General features: G+C 40.2%; 1 protein-coding gene across 2 annotated transcripts in view; it reads right to left on the bottom strand.

Annotated features, from left to right (window-relative positions):
• Window positions 1–216: 216 nt before the first annotated feature.
• LOC146555405 (leucine-rich repeat-containing G protein-coupled receptor 5-like) overlaps window positions 217–19521 on the bottom strand; it is a 53708-nt gene continuing 34403 nt past the window's right edge. The window contains exons 10-20 of one of the 2 annotated variants that reach the window (XM_085252130.1): window positions 17909–17977; window positions 15301–15372; window positions 14977–15042; window positions 12606–12677; window positions 11679–11750; window positions 11137–11262; window positions 10601–10743; window positions 9134–9217; window positions 6180–6423; window positions 5439–5593; window positions 217–4317 (exon numbers count right to left, since the gene is read on the bottom strand). In XM_085252130.1, coding sequence (XP_085108256.1) covers window positions 3596–4317; window positions 5439–5593; window positions 6180–6423; window positions 9134–9217; window positions 10601–10743; window positions 11137–11262; window positions 11679–11750; window positions 12606–12677; window positions 14977–15042; window positions 15301–15372; window positions 17909–17977 — 1825 coding nt within the window. In that variant the 3' untranslated portion in view covers window positions 217–3595. The remainder of the gene's footprint in view (window positions 4318–5438; window positions 5594–6179; window positions 6424–9133; window positions 9218–10600; window positions 10744–11136; window positions 11263–11678; window positions 11751–12605; window positions 12678–14976; window positions 15043–15300; window positions 15373–17908; window positions 17978–19521) is intronic. The other variant, XM_085252131.1, reaches the window with a different exon arrangement.

Raw genomic sequence — 19521 nt, 5'->3', positions numbered from 1 at the left:
TTTACTTGCAGGCTCTTACTCCACCACTGGGTCTGCATCTGGCTGCTGTGGCTCCCATGAGGTTCTGACTGAGTGGCTGTTGGTGAGACTTAGAGGATAAGTTCCCATAGGTTTCTATGTTGGTTATGTTTCAAAATAATACACATATATACAAGACAGTTTGACTGTCATTTATTTGTTCTGTTCTTTCTGGAAAAAAATAGAGAGACAGCTCAGTGCAGTTTAGGCCACACACCTTTATTCATGTCACAAAACTAAAACTTCATTCTCAGTTTTACAAATTAAAACAAAAGACACTCAAATATTTTACAGTCGTTTACAAGATAACCAGAAATCAGGTGAAAGGATGAAGTTTGAACCATTCAGGTTTTAACAAAGCTTATGAACTTCTTTATTTTTATTTATTTTAAGTGCTGGTCATAGAAAAGTGCAGCAGTCAAACTGCCACAGAGCACACATACAAACAGTCATGCTTTTTTGTTAAATTTGCTCTGGTGCTATATCTGAACAAAGTGGGCGGAGCCAGAGACACCACCCATATCTTTTTTTTTTTTTTTTTTTTTTTTACACAAACAGCACATTGATTATTTGTTTTTTTTTTATCTTGTTTTTCACCCTCAAGCTCACATTAAATTTGGGTGGAAGCTCATGCAGATCATGCAGGATGTGGACAATGACCATGCAGCACACTTACTTTAAATATCATTATCTGAAACCCAGTTTACACACAGTCCTTTCATTTGTTTGAAAGTTAAAACCAAGTAGCAGCTTCTTAAGCTCAAAGGTGAAGCTAAAATCTGCAGTTCCTCTAATGTCCACTAGAGGCTCTAGCAGTGAGTAAACCCCATAAGCTCCCACATTAACACGTCCAGCTTTACAGCAGAAACAAACATGTTTTTGTTGGTCTCTATAGATAATTTCCCCCTTCATAATAACTGTAAGTGGGGAGAATGTTTTTGTAACTCACCTGTTCAAATTTTATTAAGGCTTACTAAGTTTCTGCTGCTATGGGTGTGGCCTCTTTGGCAGGTGGATACACATATAGATGGTTGTAGCTGCCAGGCTTCACCTCAGCTAACTGGGGTCGGTGAGGAGCATTTTTAAAGGCTTGCTTAGAAACATGTGATGAAAAAAAATAAATTACAAAAATTGTAAGGCCAAAATGTTACAGACTTTACTTGAAATGGAAACACCAAACACGGAAAATGAACCAAATAAACCGCTCAGTGGATACTGAATGGTGTAAATGTCAAAGTACAAACGAGATCTTTTTGATTGATTCAGTTGATTTGGGACAGCTAGCAGTGGACAGTTGTTGCCTCAGTGGAAGTAGTTTCCCTGGATCTTCACAATGAGGGTAAAATGAAGTGTGAGGTTGACAGGAGGCAGAGTACAGAGGACTAATGCAGAGGACTGTTGTGGTTCAGAGGAATCTGAGCCTAAAGGCAACATTTCTGATTTACCAGACCACTTTCTAGACCTGGGAATGACCATCTGGACTGTAGTGCTTAACTTGTTGTGAACAGTCTACTATTTAGGGTTAAGTTCAGATTCACATCTACACTTTTATTTGGAATTTTCACCTCTGCAGAAGTCGTAGAAACAGAAGTGAACGAAGGTAAAACATTTAATTTGAAAGGCAGCATCTTGTTTCTTTAAGTGAGCTTGTTTAGCATTTGGCTAAACTACAACCGAACCCTAGCGCCAGCAGTAAGCGTTTCACCAGTGACCTGGTGGATGTTTAGAGGTCAATCTGTCGCCACCGCAAACCTGACTTCAAATTACTTACAAGAAAAGAAAAAAAGAATGGATGAATTCACGGATTGAAATCTATGACAGCTTAATAATGCTCATTGAGGTGCACATGTATGACAGTATAAATTAAACTGAAGAGAAAATCAAATGTTGACATTGGGCCAAAATGAACAAACATTAAAAAATGAAAGATTTCTCACAGTCTACACAGAAAGAAAAAGATTGTCACAGTAGCTTGTATTTACAACAATATGTACACACATTTACTGTACATACACACACACACACACACACATGCAGCATCCTTTTGCTCAAGTAAATTACTTTTGTACATCTGGGTAAAATTATGCTTCCTTAGTCCAAAACAAGAAGTGTAAATGCTCCTGATTACTGAAGGTACATGAGATCGGATCTTTCTAATGTAAACCCATTTGGAGAGTTAAAAGTGTCAAATGGAGACAGTAGACAAGGCTTAAATCGAGAGAGAAAGCATGTTTTACAGATTTAGCCTGTTTAAGGTGGATTAAGGGCTCAAAGGTACATTCCTCCATGCTGAATCATTTGCCACAGGACACTTGGTTCAATATGAACCTTCTGTTTCTTATTCCTATGATCCCAAGTCTTTTAATCTTTAAGTACTTACCACCTGGAACACAATCTAGAGCGAGTTGCACCTGAAACACCAGGTGTCCCCCTTTCATTTACTAGCATCATTAACCTTTAAAGCTGCAGTGACTGTGCGAATATTATGAATCATGCATGAGCTGTTAACTCACACTAGATGTTTTGATGACCCTTACTGCAGCCCGAAGCTCATCTTGTGTCCTGCTCGCACTCTTACATTCAGTATTCTGACATCATAATGCGACCATGTTTAATTTGAACACTCATGATTGGGAGAGGAGATGGTTTACTCCGTTTGGAGGACCAGTTGTGATGTTTTTCCCAGGTGTTGAACACGAGCTTCAGCTCTCCGTCTCCTGACGCCTGTTTTCAGGATGGACTGTGACGACACTCACAAGGACGCTGCACTTTTCACACACACCCGCGAAAACATGAGCTGTTACCAGAAGCATGCGGGGCAACATTTGGTAACACTGCGCTGTAAATTGTGTCATATTTCAAAATAAAAGCTGCTGAATTTATACCCTTGATAATGCGTGTGTTTCTGTGTGTGGGTGTCTGTCCTCGTCAATAAGATTAACGGACCAAACATAGGTCCCATCTTCTCCTGCTTTTCCTAATTTGTACTTCTTCAGAGTTTTGCCTTTGCCTTGGACAGTTTGCTGCAGGAGAAAAAAAAAGATGGTGGAGAAGGTAGACAACAACAGAAACTGGTGGGGAGTTCATGGTGAGCACCCTTCATTTCCTTTCACCATCCTTTGCTACATTTGCTGCCTCACAGTCCTGTCAGTCAGTCTGCTGTGGATTATACATACGGTACATGTTTGTGTTGGTTTTGTCTCACTTGACAAAGCCTTGATGTGCCTTCTGCAGCCATCAGTTTTCATTATTCTCATGGTTGTGTGTCTGAAAATAATTTGTGACTGTATTAAATGTTGGTCACTGCTTTAAACCCATTAGGACAGGACAGATAAAGTAAAACAGGACCTGGGACACACTTTTTTTCACAGAAAATTACACTAAATCAGCTGATTTCCCTACATGAAGAAATCCCATCCAAACAGGGCTTGGTCATCTGTTACACTTAATAATACTTTACTTTATAGTTAGTTACAGCTAATCAGGGGCTCTTTGATTGCAGTGACCAGCTGGCACAACGTTTTCTTATTTACCTTTTGTCAAGTGAGACTTGAAACCTTTTGTGTTTGTGTTCAGTTTATTGAAGTATCGCTAAATGTTGTGCGTCACTCTTTGCTTTTCCTTGTCCCACTTCCTCGTCTTCTTCTTTGACACCTCCGACAAGTACCAGCACCTGCGTCGAGTCACATGACTGTTTCTCTGCATCCTCGTCGTACGCTAAATCCAGTGTGCATGGCCTCAGACCTCCAGCTCCGCCTCCTCCTCTTCTCGGCCTGCGTAGCTTCAGTAGTGCCACGCCCTTGCAGGTGCATTTGGCCAGTGCGGCCAGTTCCTCCCTGGCGAGCGGGTTGAAGAGGAGGTAGAGCAGAGGGTTGACACAGGCTGGCAGTGGGGCAACAAGCAGCAGAACCCCCTTTGCTGCCTCTGGTCCAGCGGCTGGTAGGCGCAGGAGGGAGGAGAACGTAAGGAAGGCAACAGGGAGGTAGAGGAGGCAGTCAGAGAAGAGCAGCCAAGCCACATGTCGCGTCAATGCTGCTTCCTCCTCTGAGCTGGGTGGAGTCTTGTGGGCGCGACAGTAGAGATGAGTGTAGGAGAACGTCATGAGAAGGAAGCAGAGGGAGTCGAAGAGCACCAGAGACACGGAGAAGGCTAAGGACGACGATGATGATGAGGAAGGTAGCGGTAAACAGAGAGAGGTGCTGCTGTGTCCGGCCACCAGGGAGGGCATTGTGACAGTGAAGCCCAACAGGAAACACAGACAGATGGAAACACGGAAGGATAACGGCGATGAAGAGTGACCTGGATTTTTTTTAAAAAGAAAAAAAAAAAGAGTGAAATCAGAAATCAACTTTTAAGAGTGTCTGAATGTTGGCAGACGAAAATAATAATATGTGCTGGATATCAATGACAAAAAAAATTTTGCTTTGAAAACTGTATGTAGACAGTAAACATGTAGACATGTTAAAGTCAATATCCAAATTAAAGTACTGATGAGCTGTTAAAGATGAGTTTAAGCAAAGAATGTCTTTTAGGCTATTTTTATTAATCATGAAGCCAAAAGTCATCTGGACAGAAAAGTTGATTCTGTTTATCTGGACGTAGCGTTTTCAGTGGGAGAAGCGTTTCATCACACATACAAGTGACTTCTTCAGTCTCAGCTGACTGCAGGTTTCCACAACCTTATAAACAGTACCTTTGAATAATGATGGAAACTAACCCACTGAATGAACAATGATAAGGACGCACACATCCTGGACAGGGAGGAACGCTGGTGTGAGCGGAGAGTCAAGGAGGCCATTTATGTAAAAAGGGAAAGACCTAAGTCGAGGAGGGGGCCTAAGGGCACCTCTTTCACCATCTTACAATGCTGTGATTGCAGCCAACTCTCTCTGAGGTACTCATGGCCACTGATCAATGGTCACTGGTCTCCATCTGAAAGCGCTACATCCAGATGAACAGAATCAGCTTTTTGGGATTTACTTACCTGCAGCATGCATCAAAACACAAAATGTCATCACTTTGGTGAAATTAGTTCCCCAAAATCATACAAGTTCACTTTCTTTAAAATTCAATTAGGGTTTGGTGGCTTTAATTTTTATCTCTGAGTTTGGTGATGCCTGATGTTTTTGGATATAAGAACAGTGTCATCTGCATAAAAATAAGCTTTGCAGATTTTGAATATATAACATGATGAAATGTACAGTTTTGGCATATAGAACTGTGTCATCTATGTAAAAAAATTACATAATTTTTTCACATGAAATTATGTAATGTGCATAAAAAATATGTTATATCTGTGGCATATAAAATAGTTGTGTTGCTTTGTAAAAATCGACTTGGACACATTTGGGTGGTAGAGACAATAATGTTGGTGTAGAGGGTAAATAAAAGCTGCTGGATCTACATATATGTTTCCTCACCACTGTTGCTAGCAGTTTTGCTGTGTCCTACAGTGGTGGCCACGCATCGCTCTAGAGCTGCAACGGTAAGGAGGAAGAGGCTGGTCTGTGACGCAAACACACAAAGGAACCCACTGAGTCGACACAGGAAGCTGCTCTCCCACTTTGCCCCGTACCTGGAACATACAATGTCAAAACACATCTGTCTCCACTCATAAAATCTTCGATTGTTTTGTTTTTGTTCACCACTATACACTCAGGTTTAGTACTCATCACTACATCTTATATACAACAGATGGGTAGTCTCTCTGACAGATGTGATACATGTATTTTATTGTTTATCTAGAAGGTTCCTATTGGCAAGCTTCTCATGCCAATAGGAATGACAAGCTTGTCCTAAGACTCCAGAGTGCTCTCACTGTATCTATCACTACCCTGCCTGTTTTTGAGAATCTCAGAAATCAACTGTTCCCTGCTTCCAGAATAAATCCACAATGTCTCACGAGTCCCCAAAAATTACGTCATTGTCTGGATTCCTGTGTGCCCAAGGTCCCTGTAATCCACAGTGCTTTCAAAGCATTCTAATCCGACTGATTTTAAGGTAATTAAAAACACTCTTTGGAAAAGTAGTCCCAAATTCCTCTAATAATCAATCCCTAATTTCCTTAATACATACAGTATATCCCCCCTTCTCCTTGATCTCCTCCTAAATCCCTCGAGTGATACCCAGAGTCCCCAGTCTGTTCTGGTTTGGTGTCCTACCTCCAGAAGCTCCCGAATGTCCAAGCGTCCACTGCCGCCAACCAGCCGCTCCACACTCCCATCAGGCCATTCACCAGGGCAAGTAAGCCAATCAGTAGTTTGGGGGGAGTGAGAGAAGTGGCTGGAGAAAAGAAGACTGAAAGGACGACAAGACTGTTGCTGACCAATGAGATTGCTGCGATAAGCCAAACCCCACCACGGATCATCCAGCTGCCGAGCAGGTGGAGGCAGGGACGGAAAGGTCCTGCAGGAAACATAAACCATTAACACGATCTTTTAAATGTTTTTGTACACACAACTAGTATTTATGCTTCTGTAATGATAAAAGTCCCTTCCTGCAGCGCCCTCTGGTGTTTTACATTTAAAACAAGTATTTATTTTTAATTAAAACAAAGATATAAGATATGGATATACAGAAATGATTGTAAGCCAAAGAAGTGTGCCTCTAAGCTCTTATGTGCAACTGAGTTGTTTTTAAAATGTAGAAATGTAGAGCTGAGATTTTTCTCACAGATAAAGATTTAAGTAATTAATCCTCATAGGTAATGTAGCACTGATGATAAAGACTCAGCTATCATACACAGCAAATTCAAAAGTGTTAAATTTTTTGGTGTTAATAGTCTCCTTGCAAAAGTAGAGTTAATTTTACTCTAAGTAGAGTCACATTCTTTTAATGTAACTCTGAGGTGTAAAATGATAGTAGTTAAAATCGAGTGTTAAAAATGAGTGTTTCTCTGTCAAATCTGGAGGTGTTACAATGGAAACATTAACTCTTGACCTCTTAACTCTGAACTCCTACAGGGGCTATGACACCAACAGAGTAAATTCACAGACTCCGCCCTCAGCACGGCTCCAATCGAAGCTGAAGTGAAGCCGTTTCAGAACATTTTGCTCTACATATTTGAGTTGTTTGCCATGCTTGGTAAGTCATTCTTTCAAAGATTGTTTCAATTGTTATTATTAGCTTTTACTTCTGTGGCTCTTTGGAGCTGAGACAAAGCTGTGTGAAAGGCATTAGCCATGTTGCTCGCTGATAGCATAATATTCTGTTTTAGCTAGCTGAAAGGTATTGTTTGCGGGCAAATACCACAGCCTTGAAAAAAAGCTTGCATATGAATTTTCAGTCAAACTTTTGGTCAAATACACCTAAAACAATGTGCAGAATGTGAAATGTTGGTATAATGGTGCTACTTGAAGCCTGAAAACGATTGCCCATAAAAAAAACGAGCAAACAGCAGTAGCAGTTTGCTCGTTAATTGGAGGTGAGCTTCCCTCCCTCCAAGACATCTACAGGAAGCGCTGCCTGAGGAAAGCGGGGAGGATCATCAAGGACTCCAGTCACCCCAGCCATAAACTGTTCAGACTGCTTCCATCAGGAAGGAGGTTCTGCAGCATCCGGTCCCGTACCAGCAGACTGAGAGACAGCTTTTTCCATCAGGCCATCAGACTGCTGAACACGTCATAGACACCTCAGCTTCACTACTGGAACTTCAACATTATGCACTCCACACTGTATATAAATGCCACTTGTTTTGCACATATCGTTAGCTTCATAGCATAATTGCCTAAGTCATTTGACTAAGTCAATGACTTAGGCACTTATGCTATGAAGCTAACGATATTCAACTCTGTATATTTTATATATTTTATTATTATTATTATTATTATTATTATTATTATTGTTATTATTATTATTATTATTATTTTTACTATTTAATTTGTAAAAATGTGTATACACACACACACACACACACACACACGTAGGAAAATATTTAGTATACACATCCAGAAATGCATACACTATTATATATTGTACATATATTTATTAGTTTCAGGTTGGCCATTCTTGTATTTTGCTCGTTTGTGTTGTTGTGTTTGCACATCTCTGTTGCTTGTGGGGCTCGCACACAAGAATTTCACTCGCATGTGCTGTGCCAGTGTGCCTGCACATGTGATGTGACAATAAAAGTGATTTGATTTGAAAAAAAAAAAGCAGACGTCCTGACTGGATTCTACGTTAGCATAGATCCCTCCAGAGTTTTGTGCGCACGGTTTAGGTAAAAATGAAAAAGGTTGAGGTTTTACATTTAGTTCAGTATTACCTGTTGCCTGTGTCCTTGTCTTTTGGGAAAATACTTTACACAAGTAATGGCTCAAAGAGGATTCCTTTTTTTTTTACTGTGCTGCAATTGTTTACTGGATTATTTGTGCCATTAATTAGTGTCAACTAATTTTTATTCGATCTCCGCACAGGATATCCTTGTGAAGATGGAATATGGGGGAGAGCAGAAGTGCGTTGAAGTTCCACAAAGGGATGAATGAAGGACATGCATATTGTATTGAAGAAATAAGTGATGAGATGCTGTTATTTGCATTTACCATGTCAGACCTTTTGATAAACAAAATTCTAATGAAAGTGAGAACATGTATACTGTTACATCTTTCAGAAAATGTTTTGAAATTGTGGTGCACAGTTCAGAATAAATGTTTTTCAAAAACCATTGCATCTTTTTAGTAAATGTTTATTTCCAAAAGAAATTTCTAGAAGTTCAGAACAGTAAAATTCCCGCTTTTTAGAATGAATTAGAAGATAACTCTTACGTAGTTAAACTAAAATACTCTTTGAGAGTTAATATATAAACTCTTAACACCAAGTGTTAAATTATCAACTCCAGACAGATTTGGTGTTTAACACTAAATCAGAGTTAACGTACCAACTCTCCAAAAAGAGTTAAATTAACACTCTCTGGTGTGGACCCATATAGACACTTTAATAGTGTTGAAATCAAATCTGACAGTGTTAATTTGGACATGCTGGATTTGCTGTGTAGAGGTGCTGTTGATTTGATTCTCTAAAACTAATAAAATCTGTTTCAGAGTTGTGTTTCCTTAATTTTCATATAACAGATGTGTGTTTATTGTGTTTTAATTTGACAGACAGGGGTTTTTGGTACCTGGTGCCGGGCTGCAGTGGACTGAGTGTTGGGGTTTGGGCTCATCTTCCAACTCCATCAGGAAATCTTCCCAATCTTGATCTACTGCAGAGACACAGTGAGGACAGCAGTACGTTGGTTTTATTTCTACTTTTAGTGGAAAAACAAGCATCCCTAAGTCAAAGCTGAATGAAAAAACAACTTTGAACTGGTGATCAGCCAAATTTGAAACTGGAAACTTTATATTTTTATTTTTATGGGACATTTTGATTACACCTCATATTAAATCTTACATAAAGCTCATGGAACTTTCCACTTTCCACCCATTCATTACCTGCTTTCCACTCTGACCAAGCTTCTTTTTTAAAAAAAACAGTTTTGTATCTAATGAAGAAAAATGATGACCTGAATAAAATTTTAGGGCTGACCTGTGTAGAGGAGTGCCTCAAATCTCTGCTGGATTCTTCCCCTTTTTTTCTATAAATGCTTAACAAGCTCCATGTTGTAGTTTTGATTGACAAAAAAATAGAAACAAACTAACACTGTCCAGTGTTCTAAGTCCCATCTTAAAGGGGGTACCCCGAGGAAGGGTTTTCTGAGGAGTTAAATAAGGTGCAACCTCTGCCACTGAAACATGAAGCGGAAAACTGCAGTTCCTCTAGTGGCCACTTGAGGCAGTTCCAAAAGCGTGTCAGTTCCCATAGTCTCCCATGCTAAAATATCCAACTTTACAGCAGTAATAAACACATTTAAAGCGTGCTACTAAACAGTTGTGGCATCTATAGAAAAATTTCCAGTCCGGGGGAAATTGAGACTTAAAATTTAGTGACATGCTAGCTCTCTGCTAGGTCCATTAACTGGATTCCATGAACTGGCAGTCTGGACTGTATTTGTGCTCATGGAGCCTTTTGGAGAATTTCTAATGGAATTAACCAACAAATAATATGTTTGCTGTACAGTTAATTATCCAAATAGACTATCCAAAAAGAGTGTGCTCTGGTTTTGGTCTTTTACTTGAAATGAATGCAGCTTCCGAAGCAAAACAGTTAGTGTTGTCTGAATTCACCCTCTTGCTCACCTCTTGATCACCTCTGGCTCAAGATAAAGAGGCGGTCAGCTGTCTCCATGAAGTTAAAGCTAAAGCAGAGGCTTAAAATGTGAAGCCCACAAACCAGCAAGTAGTTATGTCTACCTCTTATTAATACACTGATCAGGCATAACATAACATCTGTCCCCCTAGTGCTGTCAAAACCACCCTGACCCAACCTGGAAGATGTGCTGAGGTATCTGGCACCAAGATTTTAGCAGCATCCTTTAACACCTGTAAGTTGTGAGGTCACATAAAATTTGAAGACGGCATGTTCACTTGCCATGATTAAGCGATATCAGTATAATTCATGTCACCTGTCAGTGGTTATGATGTTATGCCTGGTGTATGTAATCATTTGGTTCCTCAGGTGAAAACTTCCATTGTGTGTTGGGGTTCACCTTGGCTGGAAAGGATAGCTGCATCTCTTCCAGCTGAGTCTCTTGCTTCCTCTCTCTCCCAGGACAAACCTCCTGCACCTCCACCTCTCCGCTCACAGGAGATGAAGGCACAGCACTGGAAGGCGTAGGGAAGCTCCATCACCCTGAGCACACACAGACGCACACAGTGATAAACACCTCTATCTGTCCAAACATGGCTCAAATAAATTCATTTTATTGCACCTGCTGTTCAGTGGAATGTCCCTTTAGATGCTTTCCATCAGAGATGGAGGAGACAGATTACACTGTGTGTGTGAGTGAGTGTGTGAATCTGCGTGTGTGTGACATCTAAACACTACAGGAGTTAATCAGCAGCAAAGTGGCTGTTAATTCAAACCTTTTCCTAAATCACATCAGCAGTGTTTGCATTGCAGGACAGATTTGTGGATAAGTCTGCTTCCTGATAACCATGTTGGAGGTCCTGCATCACAGTCTGGTGGTACGTGGACGTCTCTTAATACAAATATGTCTTCCTTTGTTTATGAGTGAATGCCCACCTGACTCGAGGCAGATCCTCTTGGGCTATTAGTTCCATCAGCTGCTGGTTTCCAGCCAGACGCAGGTGAGTCAAACTCTGCAGGCCACTCAGAGGCAGAGAGGAAAGCTGATTGGATGACAAGTCACTGCAAAAACAGAGGAAACCAGTGTGGAAACCAGTTAATTATATTCTATAACTAATTCAGATAAATTTAAGGAAAACAGGCCATTTTCCCGTCTCCTGGACATCTATAGGTTACAATCTCACACAAACCACAAATCTTCAACTTAAAATGACATATTTAAGGGCAGTTGAACATATTTGCTGAAAATTTAGCAGCTGTTTTAACGTGCTTCCTCAACTTTTCAATCAAAAATGGTTTTCCAGGCACCCATTCAGCTCACGAGTTTGTGAACGACCTGTGCTGCGCTTCTTTGTCTACTTCCTCTCCCTGCTTTCCTGTCCACTCTCCACTACTACGCTATCTAATTTTTATAAAAGGAATTTTTAAAAAATGGTTTCAAAACTACTAACCAATGTTCAGACAGATAAAGAACTCACAGTTTGGTGAGAGCAGGGAGAGCAGAGAACGAGTTTGGCTTCACTGATGACAGTCGATTCCAGGACAAATCACTGCAGGATAGAAAAACATGAAGTCAGAAAACAAACCAGCAGTCATGTGATCAGAAATACTGATTTATGATAATAAAAAATATGTCAGTTAAATCTACAAGAAGTTAGTTCTGCTAAATACTAGCCGTGGTGCCTGAGATTTAGTTGCTTTTTCCTTAACAGAAAGAACTCTGATGTTCTTCTGGTTGTCAACCCAGTCTGCAGGGTTTGTGGAAATATGTAAAAAATCAATGCGTTTCATCTTCTTTTGAATTTTTCATGATTGTATTTTAGCCTATGAATACCTTGTGTGCAGACACATAACCTTCTCTGTATTTTTTGTCCAGTTTTGTTTACTCCACTTTAATCTGTTGGTAAACTTTGTACGCTGACCTGATCTCTGCTGTTGCGTAGGCTGTTAGTTCGGATTAAAGTGAAAGCACCGCAGGCCTACGAAACAGCAGGTCTTTGTTTCTAATCCCAGAATAAAAGAAACTGTGCACATAATACTCTTACGTCTGTAATACCATAATAAAATTAGCAGTAATGTTAAGAGAGGCATGTCTCGTTTCTCAGTTTGAGATGCTGTAATACTGGAGGCTGCAAATAGTCCTAACCCTAACCCTAATAGTCCTAAGTGTAGTGTTAGTATGAGCTGTAGTATCAGGTGTAGTGCTGTACAGATTCTTGTCTTTGTTCCAAACCATAGCATCAAACCTGTCCCATCCACAAGCGGACCACCTGGATGACTAAGTGAGTTTCCATTTGGAAATACTTACAGAGGGATCTCTGCTCAGGATCTGCTGGCCAATTAAATTGGCGATGTGTGTCTGTGTGTGTGTGTGTGTGTGTGTGCGTGTGTGTTTGCATGCTTACAGTGAGCGTAGTGATAGCAGACCAGCGAATGTGTTTTCCTCCAGTTTTTCTACCACATTGTGATGCAGATCACTGAAAAACACACACATGTTTGTATTTCTATCTTTGAGAGGACCATCGCTCATATGATGCATTCACATGCCGCTCCATCAACCTGAGTTCTCGGGCTGTAAATGAAACATGGTTTATGGAGAAGGTTTGGATGAAAGGCTGGAGTGTGTGGAGAAATGCCAGCTAGTCTGGTTGGTTTAATGAAGGTAACTCCAGGTCCCTCTATTCATTGTTCAGTAAAATTACAAAACCTCCAGACACATTCTCCTCCCACATGTATTCTGTTGATTTTTGCAACTCTCTTGTGCTCTTTTTTCTCTTTTTTCACTTGTAAAATCTCAGACATTCACCGTCAACTTAACTCTTTAGGAGCTCCTGACTCTGAAGTAGACTTCCTGGTTCCCCTACTGTCTTCCTGTGAGTTATTTTCAAGCTTTACTCTTCCCTCCATAACTGACGTATCTAATCTCATTAAAAAATCTAAGTCATCCACCTGTCAACTTGACCCTCTCCCTACTGTGTTAGTTAAAGCCTGTCTTCCCTTGTTAGCACCTCTCATAACCAATATTATTCATTCCTCCCTGAACACTGGGATTGTTCCTGAAGCACTGAAAAAGGCTTCTGTTATCCCAATTCTCAAAAAGCCTGGTGCAGACCCCAATAACTTTGATAATCTTCACCCTATATCAAATCTCCCCTTTATTTCAAAAATTCTTGAAAAAGTTGTCGCTGCCCAGCTTCATTTACATCTCAGTGACCATAATCTCTATGAACAATTTCAATCTGGTTTCCGCCCCAATCATAGCACAGAAACTGCTCTGTTAAGAATTACCAATGACCTTCTGATGGCAGCTGATTCTGGTCTCCTATCCATTCTCATCCTTCTTGATCTTAGTGCGGCGTTTGATACCATTTCTCTCCTGAACCGGTTAGCATCCATTGGTATTAGTCACACCCCCCTTGCCTGGTTTACCTGCTATCTCTCAGACCGCACTCAGTTTATCCTTAAATATCCTTTAATTTAAATCCCATTCCTCAACTCTCCATCCTGTTTCTGCTGGTGTGTCCCAGGGTTCAGTATTAGGGCCTCTTTTATTCATTATTCATATGCTTTCTCTTGGTTATATATTCCGAAAATATAATATCAATTTTCACTGTTATGCCGATGACACCCAGCTCTACCTTTCTTCTAAACCCAATTCATCTCTCCCACCTACCTCCCTCTCAAACTGTCTTATTGAGATTAGATCCTGGTTCTCCTCCAATTTTCTCAAACTTAACAGTAATAAAACTGAAGTTTTACTTGTTGGTACACCATCTATCTTAACCACATCCCACAGTTTTTCCATTAACATTGAAAATGCTCCTACCCTTCCCTCCCCTCAGGTTAAGAGTTTGGGTGTCATACTTGATAATACTCTTTCATTCCAGTCTCACATTAATTACATAACCCGGTCTGCTTTACGTAATATTAACTGACTCTGTCCCTTCCTTACTCCTCATGCTGCTGCCATCCTTGTCCATAGTCTTATTACGTCCCGTATTGATTACTGTAATTCCCTCCTATTTGTTCTCCCTAAAAGGTCCTTTCATAAACTCCAACTTCTTCAAAATTCTGTAGCTCGGGTCATAACTTGCACTCCGTTAAGTGCTCATATTACCCCAGTTCTCTGTTTTGTAATTTTAACTTATTTTATGTATTTTATGACTACTGTTCATTTTATTAATTGTGTTTTTTGTAAGGTGACCTTGGGTTTCTGAAAGGCGCCCTCAAATAAAATGTATTATTATCATTATTATTATTATTATTGATTAGTTGTATCCATAAGCTGTATGGGTGCTTCACACGGGCACACATACTGTACCTGCTAAATAATAGATAAAATGGGGGGTGCCACTTGATCTAACTCATATCCCCCGAAAACTAAATCTGAAGCCCTGAACTGTACAAACTCTCAACTCTCACTGTGCAAAATGTCCTCACAAGGCCCAGAACTCACTGCGGTCCTCACAAAAACAGACATACATGTACACACACATATTAGCCATCGTTGTTTCCATTACATCACTAAAGAATCTGTTTTACAGCAAGTGTTTCCTGAATGACCTGATTGGTCAGAAATAGACTATGAGGGTGATAATTATTCCCACAATGCACAGCTGTCTGTACTTTATTGATTGTTATGGTAACTTCAGATTTAATAACTGTGTCTTAAAAGCTTCACGGGCAAAAAATAAGCTATATCCGACCCTCCCAAAAAAGGCAATAAAACATTAAGAAGAACAGTTTAATTAAATGTAAAATGAACATTAAACTCACATTTTTCGAATGCTCTCACAGCCGGAAAAGCTGGGAAGAGTCTGGATTTGATTATAGGAGAGATCGCTGCAGAGGGAGAGAGTGAGTTGAAGCTGTCAGCACCGTAATTTCCTATACACACTGAACACATCACAGCAGCTCCCAGCATACAAGCCAAGACTTAAAAAAATATCTGAAATAAATGAAGCAACAGCAGATATGATTTGATGGACAGACATGAATAGTCCCTGATGATATACAGGGCCTTCAGGGACCACCTTGAGCCTGAGTTCAGTGTTCAGAGACATGCAGAGATGTGGATGTAATTGTTGTGTTTGGACTCACAGCAGCTGCAGCTTTGGAAGCTGCTCACAAACCGAACTGGGCAATGAGGTGATTTGAGCTCCGGTGATAGTCCTACACACAGAGAGATAAAACAGAACTAGTTTTCCACGGGAGCAATTTAGAAGTACATTAAAAATGTGTTATGTATTCACAGCCCTGTTTCTAATAAGAAGAAACAGGGCTGTGAATCTTGTGAAAATGAAACAACCTAAAAGATAAAATGCTAAAACTTGGAATTTTTAAGTTTTTTCCCCTTACAGATATTACATTCATATTACAAATTTATCATCAGCAACATGTTTAAAAAGAATGTGCCAGGGAATATTTCACAGTGTGATGCCTTCGACCTTCTTTAAAAAGAGTTCTTGCTTGTTGCAAGTTAGCTAGCTGTTCCATAGATCTGGACTGCCTTTGTCATATATTTAGTTTCATATTGTTCCAGATGTTTTTAAAGGGCTGGGATACATGCAGAATGTGGTTTGGTATTGCTATCCTGAAATATGCACGTCTTTCTCGTACAGAGACGCTGGGAATCTGGGTGGTGACATATGTTTCTTCAAAGTCTGTAGAAACCGTTGAACATCAATGCTGCTGTCACGGATGAACAAGATACTCCCCCCACAGGCACTAATGCCTCTGCAATACCATCATGGAGGATGGCATGGTCTTGCATAAATAAGCAAGGTCTTCATCTGGATGCATTTGTTTTTTAAGTAGGATTATACAACTTTCTCAGCCTGATCGTGACGTTTAAAAAAAATAAATAGGAAAACTGTTAGATTTTTTAATTTTTAACATTAAATAAGGTACAAGAAGTAAGGGAATTTGTGTTTGGTTGATTATTTCTTTATTGTGACAGTGCTTCTTGGCAGTAAATGTTATACTGTTGAAAAACTTGTTTATTTCCCCTTAAATGGTGCCACACTTGTAAGGAAATGAATTTGTTGGTTGAGCAGCAGAGTTGAGTATGTGGTTTGCACCCATGAAAAAATTGACAAATCTTCTCTGCCAATGACAAACAGCTTATTCTGCTTTTGGCTTTTGTTTTGAGTTTATTGTACTCCAGGTGTTGGAGGCAATCTTAAAGCAGAAAGACATTGAGATAAGGTTCTGCAACTTGTAGCAATCCCATATCTCCACAGTCTGGGACCAAACTCTATACTCCAAGATGACAGTATTTGCCCCCACAGAGCGGAGTTTATCAGAGACCACATCCAGAATTTGGGAGTGGAGAGGACGTAACGACCTGCCTGCAGTCTTGACCTCAACCCCACTGAACTCTTGTGAGATCAGCCTGGCTGTGCTGCTCCTGTCAGAGTGACAAACACACCCACACTGACCGACTTGCGGCAAATGCTAGTTGAAGAATGGGATGTCATCTCTCAGCAGTGCGTGTCCAAGCTCGTGACAAGCATGACGAGGAGGTGCCAGGCTGTCGTAGCTGCACATGGTACTTCCACATGCTACCTGTTTGTTTAATGAACAAATTGTTTCTTCAGACTTCACTCATCCAATCCAGTAAACGACACCAGACAAGAGTCGGTAGCAGAATAAGATGTTTGGCACTGGCAAAGAAGATCTGAGTTTTTCATGGGGGCAACCCACAGATGCATTTTCCTTGAAAATGTGGCTCCACATCAGAGGAAAAGGGGAAATAAACAGGCTTCCTAGTGCTATAAGATTTATTGCTAGAAAGTTTGTTACAACAAAAAAAACAATCTGCCAAACACAGATTCTTTTGGCCTGTAAAGCCTTTAAGAAAGTGATTAAATCTGAAATTAAGTTATTGTTGTCTTTGAACCATTTTCAATTTATTGTAGTCTTGTTTTTTTTGGAAACAGGTTAGTACACAACATGTTTGGGTATATTGTATTGTAAATTGTGTAAAATAAACTGTATATGCTTGTTAAATAGCATGTAGAAACATTGTGATGTGTCCAGGGGCGTCCACAGTGCATTACACTTTACAGCCATGTGTTGAGGTGCTTTGAAGTTGCATTAAGGTTGGAATGACTCCCTTATCCACATGACTGAAATGAAGCCAGTACAGTAATGAGTAATACGGTGAGCGGTCCAAGCTCATTATATGAAAAATAAATCATCAATATGGAAAAGTCTGATTAAAGAAAAGCAGCTACGTGCAGAATTTGGATTCACAGGATGAAACAGGATGTTGGAGAGGGGGGTTAACACTGGAGGGGGTCAAATGGAAGAATGTGGGACGGTTTGTTTGGTTGGACTTTTTATTTCCACCTACTGGTTCAGCGTGAGGTTACTGTTAAATACACACTGCTTTCAGAAATGAGCTTAAATGGAAAAAGACAAGAAAATAAACACAGCCATGGTGTTTATTGTGACACGGAAAAGTGGGTCACAACAAGGAGAAAGAAGGGTTTTAATTTCACGCCGAGCTGCAGAAAAATAAAGTTACAGTCTGTCAGATAGAATAATAATTGCTGTGTATTAATAACAGCAGTGTGATTTGGGGTGTTCAGCTCTCAGAAACACACTCGGATATGAAACATTCCTGTGTGTGTGTGTGTGTGTGTGTGTGTGTGTGTGTGTGTGTGTGTGTGTGTGTGTGTGTGTGTGTGTGCGTGTCACTTACAGGCTCTCCAGGCTTTTGGTTCCCGTCAGATCTGGAAACTCAGTGAGATCTGCAGCTCCATTCAGAGATCTGAGAGTTGGACACGGAAAGAGCGTTTAAGCTAAGAGAAGCAGAAAATGATTTACTGCGTTTCATTATTTGCGTAATTAACATCTGCACTGAACAAAAGGGCAACAGGGAGGTTGAGTCTGCATGTCATATATGCTCAGCGATTACTTGATATTTCTCATCTAAAGCTGTCAACACTTGGATCTGTCATGGGGCGGATCTGTGAGGTTCAAAGACAGAAGCTTCAACTTCAGTTTATCAGTGCTGCTTCTTCTTCTTTCAGCTGCTCCCTTCAGGGGTCACCACAGGGAATCACTTAACCCACTCTCACCCAAACCCCCCATCCTCCTCAGCCACACCACCCTCTGCATGTCCTCCTTCACTTCAATAGTTCTGTCACCACCAGCTTGGCCTCCTGTCTTTTTTTCCAGTGCCACCGTCTCCAAACCAAACATCACAGCAGGTCTCACTACCATCTTGTAAACCTTGCCTTTCAGTCTTGGTGCTCTCCTTCTGCTACAGTCGGCCATTGCTTTGGATGGTATTTAAACTCAGTTTATGGATATGTTCATTGGAAACCACTGAATCTGTCTTTAGTGGCTGAAGGAAAGGGCAGATGGACATCTCTTTGACTCCACAGCTACTGCTTTATGCCATCCATACATCCAGATGTAAGACATTTTGGTCCAGCATCTTATGTTGTCATTCCATTTTGCTTTGATGCAGAGCTGAAACTTCTGAGGCAATGGAAGATACCTCTACCATACTAAGGGCCTGTGAAAGGCCAGCAGGCATTTTGATCATCCTTGATGGTCCTACAAGAGGTGGCTAACTTTGTAATAGCTGCTGCCATGCTCTACCTTCAGAGTATATCTCTGTGGCACTACTGAAACTGGTCTTGGAGCGTGAATGGAGTGCATTTACAGCTTGGTTTTGAAAGATTTTACTAATGATATATTCCTAAAACAAAATCAGATAAATGTAATTTGTTTTCCTGAAATAAAGATAACTTAAGGACTTGTGATGCTGCATGAAGGGTCCAGCAAAATGTCTTCAGGTGCCGTGTTGAAAGAAATAAAAAAGAAACAACTATCTCACATCCTTAACGTGTTGACCGGAAATCCAGAGCAGAAATTATGTAATACTGATAATATACATATCTGTGACAAGATTGTTAGACAGAAATTTGGGTCATGGGCATTATTGCCTCATCTTATTTGGAACTTTATTCATGTTTAATGAACATCCATCAATCGAACAGAAGATGTACAGTGATTAATAAATTTATTAGCGCACCACCCAATGGAAGGATATGCCATAGCTATCCTAAATGCACAGTATTGGTAATTACTGAAATCACGTTTTATGTTTCTGTAATCGGTTAATCAGCCTGTATGAACAAGCTTGGTAATTCTTAAATACTTGCTTAAATATTTAAATACTTTACTTGCATTCCTGAACAGAAAAAATATATATTTTAATTTGTTGAATGTTATGCTTTCAAGTGCAGTGTGTTGGCTTAAATTTGGAATGCAGTTTGTTTTTGCCTAATAAGTAACAATATA

Source organism: Mchenga conophoros, linkage group LG17, assembly GCF_057382185.1.
Source record: "Mchenga conophoros isolate Kocher_MC1m ecotype Shallow Benthic linkage group LG17, M_conophoros_male_GT1.1, whole genome shotgun sequence".
Taxonomy (NCBI): Eukaryota; Metazoa; Chordata; class Actinopteri; order Cichliformes; family Cichlidae; genus Mchenga; species Mchenga conophoros.
Note: the sequence above shows the minus strand (reverse complement) of the source record. Positions and strands in the feature narration are given on the sequence as shown.